At 58.5% G+C, this 17,594-nt stretch overlaps 3 protein-coding genes across 3 annotated transcripts; 1 reads left to right on the top strand and 2 right to left on the bottom strand.

Annotated features, from left to right (window-relative positions):
- Positions 1-47: 47 nt before the first annotated feature.
- B4GALT2 (beta-1,4-galactosyltransferase 2) lies at positions 48-7,445 on the bottom strand. The gene is made up of 7 exons (XM_085231255.1): positions 7,206-7,445; positions 4,066-4,426; positions 3,538-3,773; positions 3,255-3,445; positions 2,878-3,000; positions 1,449-1,553; positions 48-1,296 (listed from the first exon to the last, which is right to left on the bottom strand). Exons 2-7 carry the CDS (start codon positions 4,379-4,381, stop codon positions 1,146-1,148), a joined length of 1,122 nt encoding a protein of 373 aa, XP_085087381.1. The 5' UTR covers positions 4,382-4,426; positions 7,206-7,445; the 3' UTR covers positions 48-1,145.
- Positions 7,446-9,963: 2,518 nt separating this feature from the next.
- Positions 9,964-14,799, bottom strand: ATP6V0B (ATPase H+ transporting V0 subunit b). The gene is made up of 8 exons (XM_003208780.4): positions 14,615-14,799; positions 13,194-13,242; positions 12,743-12,826; positions 12,273-12,350; positions 11,621-11,690; positions 11,271-11,322; positions 10,622-10,812; positions 9,964-10,273 (listed from the first exon to the last, which is right to left on the bottom strand). Exons 1-8 carry the CDS (start codon positions 14,679-14,681, stop codon positions 10,247-10,249), a joined length of 618 nt encoding a protein of 205 aa, XP_003208828.1. The 5' UTR covers positions 14,682-14,799; the 3' UTR covers positions 9,964-10,246.
- Positions 14,800-14,977: 178 nt separating this feature from the next.
- DPH2 (diphthamide biosynthesis 2) lies at positions 14,978-17,436 on the top strand. The gene is made up of 6 exons (XM_003208779.5): positions 14,978-15,177; positions 15,248-15,360; positions 15,447-15,667; positions 15,799-16,437; positions 16,571-16,756; positions 16,853-17,436. The coding sequence occupies exons 1-6, from the start codon at positions 15,034-15,036 to the stop codon at positions 16,981-16,983; spliced, it is 1,434 nt and encodes a 477-aa protein (XP_003208827.1). The 5' UTR covers positions 14,978-15,033; the 3' UTR covers positions 16,984-17,436.
- Positions 17,437-17,594: the final 158 nt, after the last annotated feature.

Here is a 17,594-nt window from a genome sequence, read left to right as displayed (position 1 = left end):
CAGAAACTATCCATTCTCCATGGTGATCTCCCACTAGGAATCCTGTGAACTTTTGAAATTTTTATTAAATACAAAAACCCAGGTCTCTACGACCGAATGCTGCATTCAACGTACGCTCAAAAAAAGGGTCAGACATTCAAATGTACAAAAGTTGCCAGTGCCCCTGCTGCCCAGCTCTTCCAGCTGGCTGCAAGGGGGTGGCTGTGCCCCCAGCCCCAAGGAGGGGAAGTTGGGGAGAGATGGGGCACCTGCCCCGCATGGCCCTGTCCTCTCCTCCCCACCCCAGAGCTGGAGAGGGGAAGCTGGAGAGCAGCAAGGGCAGAGCCAGCCAATCCCCACTGCCTGCAAACAGCATCTGGGTGGAGAGAGCCCCGGGGCAGCCCCCTGGCCAAGAGGGGCTCTGAGGTTTCACGTCACCCTATTGCCCAAAGTGGTGAGAGCTGGTGCACGTGTGGGTTAACAGGGACATGCACACAGCATCTGCCTTCAGAGAGGGGAAAGAGGACGTGGCTGCCAGGCCCGGGGAAACTGAGGCACAGCAAGGGGTGTTTGCTAACCAGAGGTCGCTGTTTAGCAGAGCTGAGACCCAGCCCTGAGCACCAGACTAAAGCAGAGGAAGACAGCGAGCCACATCTGTGTGTCCGATCCTGCCTGTTGTGGGGGCCTGGGCTACTCCCTATGCCTTCAGCCAGGGTAGTAACAGCTCCAGCACTGGTGAAGGGGGAAGCCTGCACCCCGCTTCTCGCAGCACCGGTGGGGACTGGGTGCTAGGCTGACCTTTGGGCTCATCCTTCCCTTCTAGGGTGCAGGCAGGAGCTGGCATGGGCAAGGGGCTCTTCACCGGGGCTGGGACTGTCCCCTCCCTCTGTCTGGGAGCTGCGCGCAGGGCAGATGGGTGCTTCAGCCAACACTATGGGAGTTCTGGAAACACACTTGTAGGGATGGGGAAAAGGGGGGGACAACAGATTGCAGAAATCCTCAGGACCAACAGGTGGGCTAGGGCACAGCTGTCTCCAAAAGGCAGCAGAGTAGGCAGAAAACATCCCCGTTCAGTCCTTGCCCGGGGGCTGGGGCAACATCCACAGCGTCCAGCCAGCCCTGGCACAGAGCACCAGCTCCATGCAGCTTTGCCTGCAGGGCAAGCACTAGCCCCGGGCCAAGCGTGGGGGCGGCCTGCCAATCTCCACCGTGATGTTGGTGTACATGGGCTGGCGTGACACCTCCACCAGCCGGTACTGCAGTGAGCTGATCCCATCCCGCTTCATGGTCATTTTGGTGTTCTGGATCTTGGTGAATCTGGTGGAAACGGGAGCGGGATGAGGCAGGGGTGAAGGGGGATGCCTGCTGCAAGGGCAGCAATGCCTGTGAGCCCACAGCAGGGCCTCGGGGACATGGGCAAAACTGATAGCCACGGGTACAACAGCAAGGGCTCGGCACCTTCAGCTCACCTCTGCGGGTTGGGCTCATTGTGTTTGTCACGTTCGTGCTTGATCATGCGATACCGCCCGATGCGGATGTCGGGCCTCGACACCTTCATGCCATTCAGGGAGATCCTGGAGGATGCAAGCAGATGGGGATTTAGTGTGCCACCAGGACACCAGGGTAGGATATTTTCACAAGGGTCCTCATCAAAAATAAACCTGTCCATTGCTAAATGAGAAACAAGGTTGTGCTAAGCCAGGCCACAGCTATGACAGTGCCCACAGCCAAGGATGTAGCTCACTCAACAGCAGGTGATGACCAAAGCACTACCAGCTTCAGGAGACCTTCAGCACTTCAGGCAGTCAGCTGATGCTAAGCAAACACCACTATTCCTCCATAGCTCTGAAGCCACTGCTGTTTACATTCTCCAAATGCCAGAGCCCTGCCCTTCCCTTCATGCAGCACAGCTCTGGCCTCAATTGCTTTTTTTCTGCCTGTGCAGCCAGCAGGTGGGGAGAGATCTTCTCCGCCTAGAACAGTTCATTTAAAGTTGAGAGGCCAAGTGGGAGTAAGAAAGCTGGAGAGATCCCAGCTCATGAAGAGAAACCTCTCCTCATCCCAGCCACACAACCACCTCTGGCTTGATAAGTGAGCAAGCTGAGATTCAGCTGCTAGAGCAACCAAGTGGTGACTCAGCCCCCTCAAGGCCTTCCACACATTTTAATGGCTGCCTAAATCTCCCAGAAAGCTCAGCATGCTGCACTTTGCCTCATCTGGGTCCACGTCTTTGGGCTGCTTACTTCCAGAGGGGAACCACAAATATGCTCTGCCACACAGCACTTGCTAAGGATTATCAGCTTATGCCACCCTGAGATGCAGTAGCACACCACGAGCCACAAGTTGCTCATGTGCGTTGTTGCTGGGCAGTGTCACAGGCCATGCTGGAAACAATGCTGAAGTTCTCTGCTCCTGTATTAAACGGAAGGATCTACACGTGGATCTGCTGCAGCCTGCTGGCTGCAGGCAGAAGTGCCTGTTGCTGAGCAGCCACTACAGAGCCACTTTCAAGTTTTGTATATCCTGATCCCGGCTTGGAACAGCATCTGTAGGCAGGCTTTCCTGCTCACGTGGTTTGAAATCACAGTATACTGATCACAAAGAGCAAGAGGGGGAGGCTGGGCCCCACTGCCAGACAGAATCACCTCCAAGTGCTGCTCAACACCGCCATACAAGCTAGTTTGATTCATGGCACAAGCATGCTGTTCCCAGACCTGGCAACCTGGAGCACACAGAGCCACACAGAGGTAATTAAACTTCTCTTTGTTACATGGCAGGGACCCACCATGCATGCCCCCCGCATACAGGGAGCTCCTGGCTGCTTACTGCGCCAGGACTGTTCTCAGCAGGGAGTCCCAGCAAATCCCAGGAAGTTCTGAGCCAAGGAGCGGCACCTACCGGTTAAAGATGTCATCGTCCTCTCCTCCCCAGCCCCAGTACTCGTTGGGAAAGCCATTGATCTTTAGGAACTGGGACTTGCTCAGCCCAGAGACGCCACCGAAGTATCCTGCATAGGGCAACCTGTAGAGCGAGAGCAAAGAGATCAGGAACAGGAGAGGAACAGGACCAGTCCCACTGGGGACCCCCAATCCATATACAAGCAACAGCCTTTCACCATGACACTCTGAGGGCTCTGCGCCCTCTGCCATCTCATGTCCTCAAATTAAGCCACTGACCCCATGCACGCCCCAGACGACAACCAGGCATCCCTGGCTTTAACCCCACAAGGGCCATTCCAGCCCTGCCCTGAACATCACAGCTGCACAGGCACCCACCTGAACCCAAACTTGTCCATGCCAACAGCGAAGTGCCGTGGCTGCTCATAGCAGCGGTACAGGTTGCGGTCATCCATGGGGATGAGGTCCACATCGCTGAAAATGAAGCAGTCGTACTCCTCGTCATCCTTGAGCGCCTCTAGGAAGCCCACATTGAGCAGCTTGGCCCGGTTGAAAGTGTCCTCACCATACTATGGACAAGAACACGTGGCACAGAGCTCAGCGATGCACAGACTGTCCACTATAGCCCCGCTGCCCACTATAGCCCCGCTGCCCCACTCACCTGGTTGATGATGTAGATGCCATAAGCCACCTTCTGCCGGCGCAGGATGGGGTGCAGGTAGTGCAGCCAGTATTTGAGGTGGTGCTCACGGTGCCGGAAGGGGATGAGGATGGCCACCTTCTGCCGGGGCAGGCAATCTGGGGGGGTGTACTTGCCACCCAGGCTCACATCGGGGTTCTCCCGCTGCACTCGCTCCATGCTCATAGGGGAGCTGAACTCGATGAGCAGGCGCCCGACTGCAAGAGCCCAGGCAGAGCGATGGCAGCAGTACAGGACACAGGACAGGTTATGGTCACCTGCTGCTCCCAGTTGGGTGAGCGGAGCAAACAAGGGGGACCCACAAGGGGGACCAGCACTGCCGAGGACAAAGGATTCCCAAAACCTTTCCCAAACAGCATTTGCTATCAACTGTGCTGGTACCAATGTTAGCCTTGGGTTTCTCAACCCTGGGACCATTGGGAAGCCTTGCTCAGGGGACATCCCCCACCAGCACCCAACCCCCCCCCCCCCTCACCCTGCACATCTCACCTAAGCCAGAGGGCATCTCCTGGCAGGGCTGCAAGGGCTTCTCTGTGACAGAACGGTTGTTGTTGGGCTTGGCACTGGGGGATGGGGGCTCAGCGCCAGCTGGGCCATAACTGGGGGCTGTGCTGTTGGGCCGAGAGGAGTTGGAGAAGGAGTGCACGCGCGAGGTGTTCCTGGCATTGAAGCGGCTGAAGAAGTCCAGGTGCTGCGCGTAGACGTCAAAGTAGAGAATCATGATGATGACAAAGTGGAGCAGGCAGAGCAGCAGCACAGCCTTGCAAATCCTTTCCAGGGTCACCCCCAAGAGCAACCTGGTCATCTTCTGGGCAAAGGGAGGCAGGCAGCTCCAGCCACGGTTCCAATCCTGCTGAAACACCCTATGGTCAGGTTGCGGCCAGCCACTGCCCCACTCTGCTGGTGAGACCTGACCTCAGCTCCAGTGCCAGCAGAGCAGATCAAGCCTGATGAAGAGGCTAGGACACTGCTCAGAGCCTCTGCTCTGAAAACACACGCACAAGAGGAACCAGAGCTGAGCATAAGGCAGGAGAGCCCAGCCAGGTGAGCAGCAGAGACCCCAGCTTTGCCCAATTCCTGGTCAAAGTGGACACCCCTGCACTCATGTCAAGTCTCCATGCAGTCCCCCATCTCGCCTTCATGTAAGCACAGCATCCAATGCCTTCTCCCAGCGAGGTGGAGCACAAAGAGGTGCTCCCCAGCAGCAGGTCCTGTCTGATTCTGAGGGACAGACTTACTCTCAGCTCTCAGGGAATGGGGATTTCCCCACAGTTGCTGCAAAAAGCCCCCACAGAGGCTGGGTCCCTGCAGAAGGTCACACTTCAAAACACAGCAGGTCTGAGGTGCCGCCAGGGCACTTTGGATACCCTCACCAGCCCCCTCTGCCTGAGGCATCACATCCTCCTGTTCCCACTCCCGACTGCCCCAGCGCTGGTTCCAAAATAGGGCCAGCAACAGAAGTCATGCCGGCAGAGCTGCCCCTGGGAGGGAGAACAGCAGCTGTCAGGGCACTGAGTAGAGCCAGCAGCTGCAGGCAGACACAGGCAGGATGGAACAGGGCTGGGCAGGCAGCCCCCACGGGGTCCCTGTCACCTCCAGGGGAGTCCAACTCACAGCACATCGTGGCTCCTCTCGTCTGCTCCCGCTGCTTGGAATCCCTGGGACACTGTGCCCAGGGAGCTGCCAGGGTCTCCTTATCTCACAACATGACACCTGGAGCCAGGCCAGAGCTCTGCTGGGAAGGTGGCAGCCAGGCTGAGATGAGCCCTCCCATCCTGCCCTTTCCAGTCCTGTACAGGGGCTAGACCCGCAGCACAGCAGCATGCCTTGGAGAGGAATGACTAAGCCCACCGTGATCTCCAGTTCCTGCCTGCAATCCTCCCTTGGACAAGCTGCTAAGGCAGGAACATCACAAAGAGGGCCCCTGGGCCAGGTGAATGCCACAGCATGGACCCTAAGGGGCCCAAGTAGCTGGGGAACTGTGGCAGGATCCCCAGAATGCGTGCAATTAGGACCAGAGGGTGCTGGCAGCTGGCCCAGAGCCTCAGGGCCAACCCACCAGCAGCTGCCAGAACAAGCTGCTTCAGGGCAACAGCAGGCACAGAGCCTGTGGTGACGGTGACACCGGGTGGGAGTGCAGAGTAGAGCCAAGGTGTGAAGCAGGGGCTCCTGCCTGACCCTAGTGCACCCTGTGCACACAAGCACAGGAAGGAGAGAGGAGCCAGGAAAAACTCCAAGCCCAATGCACTCTTTCTCACGCACAGCACAGGACCCTGACCTCACAACCAGACACTTTCGAAGAAATCACTCTGTGTGCTCAGGGCACAAGAAAAGCTGAGTTTGCTGCTAGCTCCCAATCTATCCCGTGGTCACAGTGCCCCGCATTGACTAAAGCCTCAGATGCAGTAGGGGGTTGCCTGCCGGAAAACTCTCCAAAGCACTCCCTGAGGAGGCAGGTCTGACCAGCACCGAGCAGCACCTCCACAGCCAAGTGGAGAGAAACAGGTAGAGCCAGGAACGAGCGGGACAAGTTTTAAGGCAGCCCTCCCTTTTGCCTGGGAGCTTACACCATGAGGGGAGCATGATGCACCCCATGCTATAAGGGCTGACAGCTGCTTCAGTGCAAACAAAAGCAAAGCTTTTGCTTTAACCACAGCCACGGGATGCTGTGGAGGCCAAGAGCACAAATAGGCAAAAAAACATAAGCAAATTCCTGGCGTGAAGGTCCACTGGGGCTATTAAACATGACGTAACTCTCAACACAATGTCTATACCAAACAGGCTGCGAGATGTTGGGCTCAACTAGCAGGACCTGACCGTACACTTCTCCCATAGCACACACCCCAGTGCCTGGGGCAACGGGGCTGACCACGCCTGCTGCAGGATATGCCTGTCCTGTAGGCACAGGGTGCTGCTGGGATGTGGGGGGCTCCGGTCCTCTCCCCTCAGCACCCCAAGGGCTCAAACTGCAGCTCTGGGCTGGGAGGAGGAGTAGAGGGACCCGAAGGTCCCGGTGCTGCAGGGATGGCACAGAGAATACTCAGTGAACCAGCCCTCCTCAACCTTGTGGTCCTCAGGGAACACAGAAACTTCCTGGAAGGCTAGGAACGCGTCTACAGCAGTGTATTTTCTCCTGGAATGGACTCAGAGAGACTTTTAGAGCCGAGTGCTGATGGACATTACTGCTGCACGCAGCTTTTCAAAATGCTCTCTTAAGCGGCGAGGCCCTCATATCGCATTACTCCATACCCAAGCACAGAGCATCAGGCCGTTACCGCCCTGCCCCGCTCGATACCGGCAGCGCTTTGCAGCCCAACGCCACACTGACCACCATCAGCGCCCACCGCCGCGGCCGGCCCATCACCACTCGCGCACCGGTGCGGGCACTCCTCGACAACACCCGGCATTCCCACAGCCCCTCTCTTCCTCCTCCCCCCGCGGAGCCGGGCCCAGGCCCGCCCGGCACAGCCCGTGGGCGGCACACACGTGTGCGGAGACGAGGCCCCGCAGGCCCCGCGCAGCCGGTGCCTCCCCCCGCGCCCCGGGGCCCGCAGCCGGGGCCCACCCGCCGCGAGGCCTACGCGGCCCGGGGCTCCCCGCCGCCCCCGACCCGCCCAGGCCCCACTCACCGCGGCCGTCCCGCACCGTCCCCCACCGCCGCGCCTCCACCACTTCCTCCTCCCGCGGCCCCGGCGCGGTCAGCGGCCCCCGCCGCCTCCCCCGGCCGCCGGCCCGCGGGCGCCCATGCCGGGGCTGCGGGGGCCCTGCCGGCCGGGCCGCCGCCGCCGCCGCACCGCCGAGAGCCGCAGGGAGACGGGCCGCGCCCCGCACGCCGGCTCCGCCCGCCGCCGCCGCACCGGGCGGGGTCGCCCCGCCCCGCTCGTCCCCTCCCCGCCGGGCCGGGCCTGCGCCGCCGTTCCGGGCGAGGCGGCCGCGGGAAGGGGTTCGTAGGCCGACGAGATCGAGCGGCGCCCCGCAGCGCCGGGCCGGGCAGGAGGAGCCGCGAGGCGGCTCGGGGCAACGCCGTTACTTCCGACCTAGGTTCTGCCCGGCCCCGGTGGGTTTTAGCAGCCTCCGAAGGCCCCGCGCCCGCCGCCGTGCTCCTCTGTTCCCCAGCGCCGCGCATGACAGCGGTGCTGCTAAAGGCCCTCGGGGAGCTCCCCCTTGAGCGCTCAGCCCACCGCCGGCTGTTCCACGGGGTTGGAGGCTCTCGGTCCTCGCAGCCACCCAAGTCACTTATATTTCAGTATTTCGGTCCCTTTGCTTACCATTGCTCTGTGCGTGGCTGCTCACTCAAGCGAGGCCCTTCTCTCCGTTGAAGGAAACCTTCCGACAGCAACCAGAGCAGCACCCAACAGCTCCTGCCCTGCATGCCCAGCAGCCCACTCCAGCCAGGACACAGCTGTCCTGCTCCCACTTCTGCCTCTCCTGTGGTTCCTTAGCAGGTGGCATTCTTCCCACAAGTCACCCAACTGATGCGGCTCTTACGTGAGAAAAGGTGGAGTCTCTCTTAAGCTTTTTCTCCATGCTTGACCAGCAGGTATACAGCATAAGTACAAAGCAGTGCAGCTAGAATAGGAGAGTGCAAGGCATGCTCACCTTGCTCCTGCCAAGTCAGTCCTCGGGGGCCTCGCAAGCCTGCAGTGTGGTGCCCTGCCAACACCATGGTGCACATGTGCATGAGTAAGAGGGTAGAAGAGCATCTCAGCTGGGAGTCTCCTGACAGCTGATTTCTATCAAGCCAAGATAAGGCCAGGCATCACTGAGAGATCAGGTGGATGAGTCATGTAAGAACAAGGAAGGTGATTCACCTGCAGAGCTGTTCCTCTCCTCCCAGTCCAGGCTGCCTACTCTCCTGAAGCCCTTGGCCTGCTGATTGGACAGCTGCACAGCTCTGAGGCACTTTGCACATCCCTGCCCTTAGCAGCAGCAGTGCTAAGGCATAAAAATACAACCCTCAGGCAGGAAGGGTAAAATGCTGCACAGATCTGACATCCTTCTGGCTAGCCCAGTTTATGTCCCTGTTGTTACATGTGGCAGAGCTCCTGCTTGCAGCTCCCAGCCCCAAAGCGTGACCACTATAGCTGGTGGGAGTACACTGCAGTGAGGAGCAAGGTGTGCACACAGCACAAAGAGGCTGTCCATTCTCTGCAAGCACTGGGTTTCGCCACAGCACAAGCACCCCTACAGTGAACTGTATAGGGCTTGGAGAGAACACAGGATTTAGGTTTGCCCCCACAGTCTTCCTGCACCCAAAGTGGTACACAGTTTAGCCAAAGAGCAGCCTCTCTGTGCTGCACTGCAATCAGGCTAGAGCGTATCACAGCAGCCAAGACAGCTTGCACAGCAGGGAACAGCATGTGTTGGATGCTGAGCCAGGCCACAGCAGGACTGGCCCCACCATCTGCCCTCAGCACAGAGATCCCAGGTGAGCTCAAGGTCCCACAGCACAAAGGACAGAGTGGAGCAAAGCCAGTAGAGCAGCAGGCCTTGGAGAGGCTGCACAGAGGCAGCTGCCCTAGTCCAAGGGCAGAAACAATCATTAAACATGAACACTTCTCGGCTACAGCAGCCCCACTGCTGCCCCAGCTTGTTGCATCCAGGTGGGAAGGGAGATGAGCAGCATGCACCACAGAGCAGCTCTAAGCACTGAGGCCAGATGCTCCCCCTACCAAAGTGTACTCACAGCACAGCAGGCTGAAGGCTTTGCATCAGATGTGACAGACTGCAAAAGCATCAGCTCTCTGCAGAGCGGAGGCAGGAAGATCTTGTTCTTCCCTTCCCCCAAACAGAAGAGCTGCAGGCCCAGCTGTCCACAGCTGGCTTCCCTATGCTGAGTCTGCAGGCAGGGAGAAGGGAGCAAAGCCTGCCTCACCCCTGGGACCTCCACTACAGCCCCCTGATACCCAGACAAGACTCACACAAGGTAACTGGCCTTGAGTTAGCAAACACTTTGCTCCTCTGCCCTTCTGGTGCTCCCCAGCTGCACAGTGGGACTAAGGGCACTGCAAGCAGAAGCAGTGAGATGTTCCCTCTGTGTGCTAAACTACACTTGGATGGGAGCCGAAGGGCCCAACCCAGCTTGTACCTGTGCCTCCACTAAGTCCTGCATGGGGCAGTGACGGCACTGGTAGAAGCCTGACAGAGCCAGTGTGAAACAGCCTGCTCCAGCAGCCTCCTGCTTGTAGCAGAGCTCTGTGTTCCCACAACACAGCAAGGGAATCCTCTTGCAGGCTGAGCGAGCAGCATAGCTGGGAACGTATGGCACCACCTCACACAGGGAAGAGGCCACCTGGAGCAGAGCAGCAGCTTTGCCAGGCAGGCGACCTCCAAGCATCAATTCAGCCCCAGCCTCCCCAGCACACACAGGGCACAGGAAGAGCTGCATCCTTGGACAAGAACCATATTTATTTCACGGACACAGAATTGCACTGGTGATCGATTCTACGCACACCGGGGACACGCAGCAGCATGGCCCTGCCGGGCCAGGCTGCTGGGGCAGAATTCACACAGGATACTTGTTTCTTCCAAGGGGCCAATCAGCGAGATGGAGCTCCATAACCAGGCTCCCACTCCTGGGCAGCTTCCGCCCCAACCAAGGATAGAAACGTTAAATAAGTATATACAGCACCTCTTGGGGCGAGCTGGAACAGGCTGGGTGGGACAGGGTTCAATTGCCCATTTTTACTTTAGATGTCTAGAAAGAAAGAAGAGAGGTTAGGCCAGGCCCCACATACTCCAGCCCAGCACCCCAATCCCTCCCAGTCTAGCAATCCCCAAGCACGCTGGGACAGTCCAAAAGCTGCAGGCAGCTGCACCAATAAGATGTGAGCATGGCACAGGGCGCACCCAAGCTGACATCCTTGATGTTGCTTAAAAGAGCCTTGAAGGCATAGCACCTTGGGGAATATGGTTGTACAACCCCAAACCTCACAATGCAGAAGACTGTGCTGGAGCTCAGGTGTGTCCACCTGAAACTAGAGAGCACTCAGCATGGCAGGTGCCTTGTGCTCACATATGCGTAATGACCCCAAGAGGCAGGTACCTGCAGGATAGCAACGATGACCCCGAACAGCCCTATGGCACTGCCAAAGATCTCCACGATCAGGATCTTGACAAAGAGACTGGCATTCTGGGCATCAGCCAGGGCAGCCCCGCTGCCCACGATACCCACACACACTCCGCAGAAGAGATTGGAAAACCCCACAGTCAGGCCAGCCCCAAACATGGAGAAACCTGTGAAAGAGGAACACTGCAAGATCAGGGGGTAATCCCTATCCACCTGCACCCACGGTAGGCAGCAGTGCGGCAGCTCTGTACAAAGACAATGGAAAAAACAACACTGCTGATCACCAGCACTTCTTCCTTCTGGGAGCACAGTGCATCCAGGCTCCCACTGCACCAGAGCAGGGGATGACAACTGGGGTACTGCTGGCTGCTGCTCTGAGAAAATAACTAAAGCCATTTTTTCACAGAGGAGTTGTCTTTGCTGTTCAAAGCAACAGAAAGGACACTGACACATCATTCAGACACAGCTGAGGGGCTCAGCTTGGATGGAGCCTGACAGCACTGGCCATTGGCCAGGTAAGCTGAGTCCTGCAATCTTGCTCCCAGGGGCAGAGGGAGCAAAACAAGTTATGACTGAAGGGAGGTGGCATTCACAGCAGCATTATCAGGGACTGAGCAGTCCTTACCTGCGTGGTAGTTCTTGGCTCCAATTGTCTCTGGGGTGACTCCAGAGAAAGGCTGAGAAAAGCACATAGCCTGGGTTAGCAGCAAGTCCCGGGTGCCTAGGAGGCACCTGTTCCTGATTCAGCTTTATGGCCACAGCTCATCCCCAGCTTCATGTTCTCAGTTGGCTCCACAACCCCTGCTGTATGCCCCCCCGGTATAACTCTTCAGCCTGAACGAGAGCTGCCACCCCTAGCCAAGGCGCTTCCAGAGCTACAATAGCATCCAAAGTTCCCATACTGCAAGCCCATGCACAGCTGCCCGTCCAACCATGGCCTTGAGGCCAGTGCAGGTATCCCAAGTCCTCCCGTACCTCAGCCATGTTACTGATGACGATTGCCATGATGATCCCATAGATGGCCACAGCCTCGCAGAAAATGATGCTGTAGAAGAAAGGCAATATCTGACCAGTGTCCTAGGCTCTGCATGGAGCAGCCCATAACAATCCATGCCCAGCCAACCAGCAGCCAGATCCCTCCACAGCCCCATCTGTGCCTGCCCCACTGCTGCCAGGGGCAGAAGAGCAGCGCAGCACACCCACCACCACTTTTCCTCTCAAAGGAGAGCTGCTAAGCACGATGAAGGCTGGTTGCTGGTTATCCTGTGTCACCTAAAAACCAGTGAGAGCCCCATCGGAAGCAAATCCGGGGAGCCCTCCCATATGCCAGTCCCTTCTGGAAAGGGCTACGTAAGGCCTGCCCTGGGGAGCCCTTGCCTAGGGCAGGATGTATAATCTCAGGGTGTTTGTTTTGAACACACTGAACTCATTCACTGCGTGATATCATACCACTTGTGACCCTTCCAAGCAGTACTCTGGCTCCTTTAGAGCTCTTTGTTTTGAAAGCAAACAGCAGCAGCAAGGAACAGCCTGCCAGCAGCACCCAGTGAGACACAGGACAGCAGCCTCCACACCACACTGGGCCTACCCTGCCCAGGCACAGCATCAACTCCAGATATGCACTTACCTGACTAGGTTCTTGGTTTTGATCCGAGGGGCTTTGACTCCACCACCGATGATGCTGGAGCCTGTGATGTAAATCCCCCTGTGACAGACAAGGGTGGTTGGTGGAGGGTCTGGTACTCACTGAAGGGCTCAATAGGATCTTCTGGCTAAGCAGAGGGTCAGGCATGCAGCTATGAGACACTACTGGCTCAGCCTGATCTCCCTTAGGGCCCCAGGAGTCCCAAGCACTGCCACCTATACCAGCAGAACAGCTGGGCTCATGGGCACAGCCTGTGGTAAGAATGGGATGTCCCTAACTCTCTATCACCCTTGTATCCTGCAAGGTGGTCTGTTCAGACCTCCCTGGAGCCCAGTAGCCCAGCCCCACTTTAGCAACGCATACAGTCCCACAGCCCTGTGTACACACACTGTGCTTCCCCTGCTCTGCTGCAGCAAAGCACAGGAGCCTGCTGAAGAGCCAATTCCACTCACCAGGCAGCGCCCACCACAGACAAGGAAATGGCCAGGCCAATGCCCAGGTTGGACCACATGTAAGGTGAGGTCTCCGTCAAGAACCTGGGCAGGAAGAAGCACTCTGTATTAACACACAGGCAGAATCCCATATCACACTGCTCCACAACAGGTACCAGCCAGCCCATCACGCTCAACATGAGCGCAGGATGGATTGGTCACTGTCAGACTGTAGGACATGAAAGCCTCTCTCTGCCAGCCAGTGACGTGGGGCTGTCACTCAAATGGGCTGAGACTTTCTTCCCAAACCCTCACCGCAATGGGGAAATCAGGGCTAGGAGAAATTCGGCAGGCACAATGGTGGGATGGCAGAAATGGCTGCACCAGGACCCCACATGGAGCCAGCCACGCATGTGGGCTGCATCTATCCTGCATTTGTCAGGGAGGATGCCAGTATTTTCAGGCAACTCACCAGGCCACATCGAAGCGGAAGCCCAGGTCAAATATTGTGTAGCAGATCCCTGGAAAGCAAGAGTGACATGAGAGCCTGCAGGCAGGCACCAGCCTGACGTTGCCACTGTTCCCCCACACACTGGAGCCCTGTAGTTCACACAGTCCAGGCAGAGGTGAAGAGCATGGCACACAGGCGGACTTCTGAGGTAATGCTTTGGATGTGTGGTTTCCTTCTAAAGCGGCCCTGCACCACAGCACGTTTCACCTGCATCACCCAAGGGCTCAGCCCTGCCAGGAGCCACAGCACCGCACTGTGAGCTCTGTTCTATCTCACAGCATGGACAAGGAACAGGGCTGTGCCCTGACCCATCATCACATGCTGCTCCATCAGTCACAGAAGCTGTGGCTGCCTCTTCACTCCCATTTTTCCACAGCTGAGACAATGGAAACATACACTGTGCTCTCAGTTTCCTCCAGGGCCAGCTACTTCCAGGGAAGTTTGCACACTGACCCACAGGCTCCAACACAGGACCCTCTCCTGCAGCGGAACCATGGTAGGTAGCTGCAACTGGCAGCCCTGAACACACACCAAGGCACTCGCACCAAACCTGGCATGCTCTAAACCCAAGTGGAAAATGCAGCTGCATGCTAGAAGAGAGATTTTCTCTTTACACAGTGCTCAGCTGGAAAAGAGGCTGTGACTCGGCCCTATGGAAAAGATAAGCGCAGGCAGCAGGGCACTGCTGCACTATGTCAGATAGCTGGTTAACAGACACCAGGAGGTCACTCCAACCCAAAATGGGAAGTGGTAACATGCTGCTCACTGCTCCCACCCAGGGAGCACACAGAAATGAGGAACAGTGCCATAGCCAAGGAGCAAGGCCGCACCCTCCTGCATGCCTGCAGCCTTCAGGACCTCAGTGCTGCCAGGGCACTTGTTTGTGTTGTGAGTTCACTGCTCAGCTCACAGTGCAGGAACCAAACACAGTCAGCCCCAGCTGCCCCGTGCCCAGGGTGGCAGAGAGGAGCTGCAGCCAGCTCAAGGCGGATCCACGGGGCACCCTCCAGTTCCCAGCAGCACACACGGCCTTGGGCTCTCATACAGGAGTGAAGGAGACTTTTCTGCGAGCTCTGGCCGCCGGCTCCGCAGCCCTGCAGCAAACAGCAGCAGCGCAGCACGGTCCTTCCCTAGCAAAGGCCTTGCAACGGGGACGGGGAGCCCTCCGGAGGCCCCGGGCTCCACAGGCTGCAGCACCGCGAGGCTGCAACACCCGCAGCTCCCTGCTCGGCTTCCCCCTGAAAAGCCCTGACACAACGCATGGCTCCGGGTCCCGCACAGCGCAGGGCGCTCCCGTTCCCCGGGGCTGCCCGTGCGCAGGGAGCGTTTGCCTCCATCCCCAGCGCCCCGCGGCTACCGAGACCGCCAGCCCCGCAGCTCACCGATGCCCAGCAGCGTTGTCCAGAAGGCCAGGCCCAGCCCGGAGTACAGCAACGCGAGCCCCGTCATGGCGGCGGCGCGGAGCGAAACCGAGCGGCACCGGCCGGGACCGAGCGCGTCACCTGACCCGCGCCGCACACAGGAGCGGAACCGCAGCGTCCCGGCGGAAAGCACGTGATGCCTCCGCGCGCGCTGATTGGTTGCTCACCCTGACAGCTTTAAAGGAACTACAGAGACCAGAAGACACCGTGACGGACGCCTCTTCCTATCGGCTGCCCTTTCCTCCTTTCGTCCCACCGCGAAGAGCGGTTGGCTGTTCTCCGTTCGGGGCGGGATTTCCGGAAACTGAGAGGGACGGTGCCGGCTCCCTATTGGCTGACTACGCGCCGCACGTTGGGAGCGGGAGTAGGCTTTCCGCAATATGGCGGCGGCCTTCAGCTCCGACGGGGAGGCTGTGCTTCGGCGGACGCTGGACCCGGGGGCAGCGTCCCCGCGAGGAGACAAAGATGAATATTACGAGGTGGACCGCGCCGCCACCTTCGTGCGGGACGGCGGCTTCCGTAAGGTGTGTGCAGGCGGCGGGGAGAGGGCTGCGAGCCGCCTCTCCTCGGCTTCTCACCCTGTTCCCCCCTCAGGTCGCCCTGCAGTTCCCCGATGCGCTGCTGGCGGATGCGGCGGCCGTGGCGGCCCGGATGGAGGAGGCGACGGGAGCCGAGATGTACGTGCTGGGAGACACCACGTACGGCAGGTGGGTGTCACGGGAAGGAGATCCCCCACAGCGCCCCTCGGTGGGCGCTCAGCGGCTCCCACCGACGCCTCTGGGTCTCCCTGCAGCTGCTGCGTGGACGAGGTGGCCGCCGAGCACGCGAGCGCCGGGGCCGTGGTGCACTACGGCCCTGCCTGCCTCAGCCCCTGCAAAAAACTGCCGGTGCTGCACGTCTTCGGGCGGCAGCCCTTGGATGTTGGGCGCTGCGCTGAAGTCTTCCGGGAGCTCTATCCTGAGCGGCACAGCCGTGTGGTGGTGCTGAGCGATGTGGTGTACGCCCACGCCATGGGTGAGTGCTGTGTGGGAGGAAGGGAGAGTTTGGAGGGTGCTCCTAGGTACCATCATTTCTGTCCTCTCCTCACCCCCAAATTGGTGACAGATTGGTGCTTACATTCCATTCTTGCTTTTCTCTCTCATTAGGTGAGCTGGAAAAGCAGCTGTGCCACGAGTACCCCAACATCATCTTCTCCCAGGTGGTGTGCGGGGACCTCCCCGGCCCCACACTGCCTGGGGAGGTGAGGCAGTTTGGCCGCCGATTCCACATGGAGGCAGCGGAAGAGCTGCAAGACTGTTCCATGTTCTATGTGGGAGCCGAGGGCCTGGCCCTCACCAGCTTTATGTTGACGTGGAACCGCTGCCCCTTCAGCTCCTTTGACCCTGCCACGGGGCATGGCCGCCGCGAGACCCTCAATGTCAACCGGGCGCTGATGCGGCGCCTCTACCTGGTGGAGCGGGCACGGGATGCCCGTGTGGTGGGCATCCTGGTGGGCACCCTGGGTGTGGCAGGTTACCTGGATGTGCTGCAGCACCTCCGCCAGCTTGTGCACAGGGCTGGTAAGCGCAGCTACATGCTGTCTGTGGGGAAGCCCAACCCTGCTAAGCTGGCTAACTTCCTGGAGGTGGACATCTTTGTGCTGGTGGCCTGTGCTCAGAACTCCCTGCTGGACTCCAGTGACTTCTACCGGCCCATAGTGACCCCTTATGAGCTGGAGCTTGCCTGTAACCCAGCCCGGGAATGGACAGGGAACTACCTCACTGACTTCCGAGACCTGCTGCCAGGTAACAACTGAAAATCAGCTGCCAATACCCTTCTGGGAAGTGTCTCCCTCTGCCAGGAGGCGGTGGTTGCCTTGACTTGGCACTGGGGAAGGATAGATGCAAGCAGCAGTTCACCATTGTCTTTTCCTGGCAGGTGCCTGTGCCCACATTGAGCTCCCGCCGGCAGTGCCTGCAGCAGAGGCCATTCCTGATGTCTCACTAATCACAGGGGAGATGCGTACTGCCCACCTCTGCAACTCCCTGGCTCCCCAGCCACCCCCCAGCACCACTCTGGCCTGCAGGGACCAGACGCGTGCCCTGGCAGAGATCAGCCCTGCAGGTTTGTTTGGTTTTGTGGTGGGGCTGAATGCTTGCATAGCGGCAGTGCCACCTCCCTGCTCCCCAGAAACAACTCCCCCTTTTTCTCTCCTCTCAGCCACCTTCCTGGAGTCCCGCAGCTGGCGGGGCCTGGAGCAGCAGCTGGGGAAGACAACTGTCTCCAAGGCTGTGCAGGGCCGGCGAGGGATTGCCATTGCCTATGAGGATGAGGGCCGTGAACAATCATGATGTGGCAGCAACATTGGCTCTCAGCCAGGAGCAGAGGATGTGTAGGAGCCTGCATGCTGTTTATGTTAGGCCTGAAAACATCTCACAATGGTCTATAGCTGGCTCCAAGTAGGATGAGAAGCTGCTGCTGTCTGGCCCTGTGCTGAATACGGACTGCAGGGGGAGAGGAGGAGGTACATGGGTTTTTGGGGATACCCACTGCACCCTTGTGCTTGCAGCCAGGACAAGCAACAGGGTCAGGAAGAACAAGGAGCTTGGTCCAGTTTGGGCTGACAAAGGCTCTGCACATTGCCTGGGCAGTAGGAGCTTCGTCCCTACAAGGAAAGCTTCATGTGAGCTGATAACACTGGTACTGGGGGCTTGTATAGGATACTGGTTTTAACTAAAGTTGATCTGAGAAGGAGTTGTGAGTGAATTGTCTTCTAGAATAAAGTGCAGGCTGAAGAGGATGTACAGAGGTGATAGCTGGAATCCCAGAGCAAAAACATATCACAAGGCTCACTTTGGGAATGCAGCCTTACACGATAGCCAAAGCCAGCCTAAGAGAACAGGAAACTAAAATGGGCAGAGGCTCTGCATGTGAGCAAGCCCTCCCTTGCTCTTATGAGCAG

Source organism: Meleagris gallopavo, chromosome 10 (genome assembly GCF_905368555.1).
Source record: "Meleagris gallopavo chromosome 10, MGAL_WU_HG_1.1, whole genome shotgun sequence".
In the NCBI taxonomy this organism is placed as follows: domain Eukaryota; kingdom Metazoa; phylum Chordata; class Aves; order Galliformes; family Phasianidae; genus Meleagris; species Meleagris gallopavo.
This window is presented reverse-complemented; position numbering and strand designations above follow the sequence as displayed.